Raw genomic sequence first — 6603 nt, 5'->3', positions numbered from 1 at the left:
AGTAAAGGAGATTGCAGCTGTAGGCTCTAAAATCCCTGTACTCCCTATAAATGGAAGTAGTAAAGCAGTACAAATATAGGTTAATACCTCTGATAAAGTTTTAATTTTATCCACTGGATTCCTGGTAAAAAGGTACTAATTGAGGTTTCTCATTTCCATTGTATTCCATTCCTTTCATGGTAAACTTGGGAAGCAAGCTGGTGGCAGATACTGTACATGTCCTGCCCAAATCCTATCATATCCCTTTTACCAGTTTGTTCTACTCAGCACCCAGTCTCAGTGCGCTTTTCTGCTAATAACTAGCACCTGTAATCTTTGGCTTTCCCTTGGGCTAATAGAGTTGCCTCACCTATATATAGACCCTTTGAATTTACACCCCCCTGGAGAGGCCTGAAGTCAGTGGGTGGGAATATGAAAGTCCAATTCCCTTGCCTCATGTTAAAATAAACTCTAGGTGTAATTTACACTCAAAGCTACACATTGGGATGATTATAAACCTAAGAATTCCTAAAATCAAACCTTGTCCCTTGGCTTTCTTTCTCTATTCTGCTTTCCCCACTGAGTTCTTTTGGTCTCCCTTTGGAGCACTTTCCAAATAAATCACTTGCACAGTAATCCTCAACTCAAGGTCTGCTTCTGGGGCATCTGAGCCAAGACACAAACATTCCAAAGTCTATATTTGATTGGGAGAGATGAATTCTACCATTCATATGGGATGGTCCATAATCTTACCCTCTCCTATAAGGTAGACAGTCATTAGATGTTTCTTGCTGTGGTGGATGATGCTCTTAGGCTGGAGAACTGAGAAAACAAATAGACCTCTGTCACCTGCTAGGTGTTGTTAAATCTCACTTAGCCAAGGGTAAGAGAAGCTGGCTTTGCTCATGTTTTAAGTGAATTAGATCTTGGATACCCAAAGCTGTAACTCTCTGCTTTCATACTTGAAAGGACATTACCACAAAGGATAGTGATTTAGCAAAACATGTATGCAAAACATGTATGAGTAAACTTGAATCAAAAACGTATTGTGAGATGCTTATGATACTTGAGAGGATCTCCACAATTTTGTTGCTAAAGCAATTGATGATGCAGCACTATTGCTTGGTTGCTTTCTACTTGTTTGGCAGTATTTTCTCATGCATGATATCATTTTATCCTTGTGGTATGCTTGTAAGATATTAACATTCCCATTTTCCGGGGAAAAAAGCTGAGGCTCAAAGAGGTTATGCTACCTGCCTAAGGTCATACTTGTAGTAAGTGGCATAGCTGGGATTTGAGCCTACGTTTGTCTAATTTTAACAACTATGTGTTTAACCACCCACCAGAGTACAGTTCCACCACTGGCTCTTTTCTCTCCATGGTGACGAGGAAAAGGTTTGTCAACATTTGCACAAAGTAGAAAACTATCTCATGTGATAGGTTTTATGTAGACATTTTTCTTTCTCAAGAATAATAAGTAAATGTATAGGAAGTTGAAATATATTAAATGAGCCTGACATGCTGCAGTACAGAAAGTATGTTAGATGGTGAAGTTTTCTCTAAGCTTAGTGTTTTCTTATTACAATGTCAATATGATGATTAATGGTTTATACATGAGGTAGAAAAAGATCCTTTTTTTGAAGTCATTTGGAGGGTATTATATCTAATATAATTTCTCTCTTACTTGGATATGTGCTAGAATTGTTCTTGGGTTTGAATTTTTGTTTTCCCCCCTCCTCTCCACCCCAACCTTTTTTTCCCCTCTAGAACCAAGCCAGAAAGGCTGCAGAACTACTCCTGTTTTATCCAATTAATTCCCTCCAGGATTGAAAAATGTGCTATTCCTGAATTCTAACAATTTTTGCAAGCCTCAAATGCAATATGAGTATACTTTTAGACAAGAACCTTTCCTTAAAAAAATTGACAGTATATCCTGTAGTTAGATACAGCATATGTGTTCATATTTGAGCTTCAGCAGTGAATGGAGACTGCAGTTCTCTTTTTGAAATTTTAAGATGTCAGTTTTCAGCAACAGAGAAAATAGTATTTGAAAATAGCTGCAAAAGAATGGTGTTTATTTCATTTAGAACTAGACCCAAAGTCTAAAGCAAAATTCTCCTCTCTGGGGTTCAAATATTGTTTGCCCTGAGTGGAATTTGCCTTCCTTTTTGGTAGAAAATACATTAAAGCATTCAAATTGTGAAACAGCCCTAAGCAAGTGGTATTTAGGAAAATAAAATGCTAAGCATGGAATCACAAGCTATAAGAGACCCTATGAGAACATCTAGTTCTGCCCTCATCTTTCAACTGAGAATGACTAACTCATTCTGTATAGGTTATTTTATGTTTTAGTAGGATTTATAAATCTGCATGTTTATCTTTAGTGCTCATTCACATGACTTGTTTCAGTTAATGGTGGAATATCTGGGTAATCACAAGAGGCCACTAGGACCTAACAAAACACCTGACACATAAACAGTATTCAGTAAAACTTTTACTAGAAGCATTAAATACATTAACAAATGAAGAAATGAAAGCTGAATAATAGAAAATTTATAATGGGATTTTTACTGGTATGATTAATTAATATAATGGAAACAAATTATGGCCAAGCTCAATGTCTGACAAACTATCCATTTCACATTCCATAGTGTGGATTGTGTGCTTCTCAATGAGTAACATAACTATGTAATATATATTCCAAACAAAGACAATTTTGAGTGTGAAAGGGGGCACTATTTCAAAAATTATTTATTCATTTATTTATGGGGTGCTGTTAATAATTACAACAAAGCAACAGGACTGATCTGGGCAAACTGGAACTAATAATAGTTTCTCTCTTAATGAAGGATTGGTATCAGGGAAATATATATGTATGTAGTTTATAAAATGAGAAACAAGGGAGTTTTAAATCACAAATGAAAATTGGAGAAGTTTCACTATCAATACTTTTGACGTTCTTAACCTTGGACATTTTTGCCTCATCTTGGAGTTATGGTAAAAAAAAAATGGGGCAAAAGGACATATAAAGATACTTTTCTAATAAGAAAGAAATTAGAATTACACTCTTGTCAAGAGCTAGACTGAAAGACAGTGTGCCCTGCAGCTCTCCGTGCCGCTCCCCCCCCCCCCCCCGCCCTTCACCCCAGACCTGCTTTTTGCTTCAAGTGTTTGGACGGAATAGATGGGGCACTCCCACCCCTGCCTACTCTGCACCTACTGGGGCCTGCCTCTCACCACCCTCTAACTCCTCCCCTTCTATTATAACTTCTGGTACCATCTTCTAAGCTATTCCCTGCTTCTGGAAGCAGCCAGCACCATAGTTTCTGGTTAGCTCCTCATTGCTGACTAACCATAAGCACCGAGATCCTTCAGAATTATTCTGCCAAGATGGAGGCCTCTGTCAACTACTTGGTTGACCTGCATCTGCATGCCTGCTACACCTACCTCTCTCTGAACTTCTATTTTGAAGGCAGTGATACGGCCCTGGATAGTATGGGCCGGTTCTTCTGTGAGTTGGCTGAGGAGAAGCGTGAGGGAGCCAAGCTTCTCTTGAAGATGCAAAACCAGTCTAGTAGTGGCGTTCTTATCCAGGATAGGAAGGAGCAGTCGCAAAATGAATGGAGTGGCAGTATGGATGCCATGGAAGCCGCCATGGTCTTGGAGAAGATTCTGAACCAGGCCCTTTTGGATCTGCATGTCCTAGGTTCTGCCAACTCAGACCACCAGCTCTGTGACTTTCTGGAGAGCCACTTCCTAGAGAATGAGGTAAAACTCCTCAAGAAAATGGGTGACCATATGACCAACCTGCACAGGCTGGCTGGCCCCCAAGCCAGTTTGGGCGAGTATCTCTTCAATAGGCTCACCCACAAACATGACTAGGAGCCTTTGGAGCCCAGAAGCCTTTGAGAGACCCCTCTATATTCCCCTGTCATGGAGATTTCTGCCTAAACCTCTTTCACTAGCCAGGAGGCAACTTTTTAACCATCTTGAATAGAAACTCTCATCCAAGCTGAGACCAAATGGAAACAAAAAAGATTCTTTTTGCAGAAGGGAAAAAAGCCAGACTGGGGGTGGGGTGGGGGCGGAAGTATACAGAATAGCATGAATGTTTTGTAATCTGCTTAATTTTACAGATTTTCTAAAAATATTGTTTCTAACTTGTGTGAATTGCCTATATATGTTGAGGATTTGATAAACTGTTTTCTCTGTCAAGAAAAAAAATACCTGTTGATAAAATATTGCATTTAATTTTAGTGGTTTCATAATTTCTCTGAAGGCTTTCTAGGTACTGGATCAAACTCTATTGTTCTAAAATTTATCTTTGGTTTTGCCTAGCAGAGCAGAGAGCTAGGCACCTTGACTAATATCATATTGTATCCCCACCTCAAACCCCAAACTTATGATTAAATTGCTTTTCCTGATTTCCAAGTTGGTGTGATGCTTTTTGCTCATATTGAATACAATAAGAAAGTACCCTGTGAAATTCATTTTTGTGTTCCTCATTAGGTTGCTACTGAGAACACTGATTATTACATCATATACTGACCTCTTTATGAAGCCTCTCAAGAGAAACCTCTTTCTGGTCTTAATATTTGGAATAACATTGCTTCACTTGGGTATTTGGTTTGTTTTTGTTTTATGGACACTGTAAACGATATAACTTTTCTGACTGCTTGCTAGAAAGCTTAGAGCCAGATTTTTGGTCCATCCAGAATAAATGAGTAGGATTGTATATGTGTTTTTGTATAAGCTTCATTCCTGGTTCTTCTGTTTCTAATTTCTTAGCGTGTTTTATAAATTCTTTTAAGCCACCTTAAACCCTTTCTGGGACAAAGTTGTGTATAAATAGATAAAGTAAACATTAAAAATGCAGATTAAAAATGGATCTGCATTTTATTTGAGAGAAAAGATATCTCTAAGGAAGCAATAAGAGCCAAAGTGATAAGAATGGAGGTGTGTCAGATAGGGGTTAAATTCCAAAGCTAGGGGGAGAAACAGTAAAATGTAGCATTCTTTTAAAAATGTGTTTCATTTTTCTGGTAAGTTGCTTTCTACTAAATTTATACTTTTGTGTTTCTCAGATAGCAATCTAGTAAGTGTGTATTATTTTCCTTGCACTTTGAAAATCTGGAGTTATAACTTTGTTCTCAAACTACAAAAGTGGGAAAAAATTAATTATTCCTACAGCAACTTTCCTTCCTGAAGCAGGAAGACAAAAGGCATGCTATCATTTCTTTTATCCTGTAAGAGTCAGGCATAGGAAGAATATTTTACAGAGATTGGGGCAACATTTTTCCTCAGTTAAGGAGAAAAGCTTATCTTCCTGTTTCATGCAACGCCTTTTGATAATAAAAAAGAATATACTGGAAAAATTATCCCTAAAGGAAGGAGTTTTCCCATTTTATGGTAGTTGGCAGTAACAGATATAAGGAAGCAGTTAACAATTTTCAGATTTGGATTAAAACTTGGATCTCTGTACTTAAAATATATATTTAAAATTATTTTCAAATTAGCACTCAAATATAAACACATACATCAATGAGAAAAAAAATCTAATACTTTGAGATCAATTAAAAGACTATAATTTGAGGTAGATTATTTGGGAAGAAAGATGTCAACATTTGTTTCCAAATAACGACATTTGTCAAACAATTACTTTTAATGTCAAGAATGGCACTGTAGGAGAAAGCTTTGTTAAAGTCTCCCAAATAGGATGAAATCTTTAGTCATCAAATAATTCCTGAAAAACAGCAACTTGCTGAGCAGACAATAAATGATTCAAAGTCATATGGACAAAATGTTAGTTTGGCTTTTCAAAATGACAGGGTTTCTGGAAAATTTGTGGGGAAATGGGCATTTTATGACATTAAAATTCTAGAGATGAATTTGGAAACCAGTCCCACAATGATGTCCTCTATGGCTAACCACTGTGTGTGTGTGTGTGTGCGTGCACGCACGCACGCGTGCGTGCTTGCATAGAATTTTATAATTCCTGGAGGTTATAACTGAATTCCTTCTACCAACCTTCAAGGCTCTTCTTGGTATAGCATGTCTAATCTGCCTTTTAAATTAAATTTTCTACTACTTCCTTATTATTGAAAGTTTAGAGGGTACCAATTGCTCACTTTCCTTTCATCCAAGTTCAGATCAATTAGGAAACACACAAGAAGCCAGATGGGAATCAAGATAGCTTTATTGATGGTAAAACCAAATTGGAGAATGTGTTAGGGTTTCCTATTGCCACATTCTGAATTAAACTCAACCTCCCAGTTCTAGGAAGAGAAGCTGCAACAGAGAGAACAAACCAGGATGGGCTGGCAAGAGGTAGGCTCAGCCTCATCTTCTAATCTACTGGAGACTGGAACCTAGGGCAATTCTGGTGGCTCAAGGGAAATGGGGAGGGCATGGCAGGCCCCATTACCTTGTCATTGCAGTGTCTCTGTACTATTGATAATGTGCACCAGTAGACAGCAAACTTTCAGAATTATCCACATTCACTCGAATACGCCCCTCTTAAGAACTAGAGTAGAAGTTTTCTTTCTTTTATAGAAGTGTGAAACCTAAGAGTTAGAGGTCTCCTATAAGAGACAGCAGGATCTCTCTGCCAAAGCCGAAGTGCTC

The 6603-nt window shown here is 37.9% G+C and overlaps 1 protein-coding gene across 1 annotated transcript; it reads left to right on the top strand.

Annotated features, from left to right (window-relative positions):
* The first annotated feature begins 1497 nt into the window (after positions 1-1497).
* Positions 1498-3861, top strand: LOC107505635 (ferritin light chain-like). The gene is made up of 2 exons (XM_036226523.1): positions 1498-1514; positions 3339-3861. Exons 1-2 carry the CDS (start codon positions 1498-1500, stop codon positions 3859-3861), a joined length of 540 nt encoding a protein of 179 aa, XP_036082416.1.
* The last annotated feature ends 2742 nt before the right edge of the window (positions 3862-6603 follow it).

This window comes from Rousettus aegyptiacus, unplaced genomic scaffold, assembly GCF_014176215.1.
Source record: "Rousettus aegyptiacus isolate mRouAeg1 unplaced genomic scaffold, mRouAeg1.p scaffold_m13_p_9, whole genome shotgun sequence".
NCBI classification, from domain to species: Eukaryota; Metazoa; Chordata; class Mammalia; order Chiroptera; family Pteropodidae; genus Rousettus; species Rousettus aegyptiacus.
This window is presented reverse-complemented; position numbering and strand designations above follow the sequence as displayed.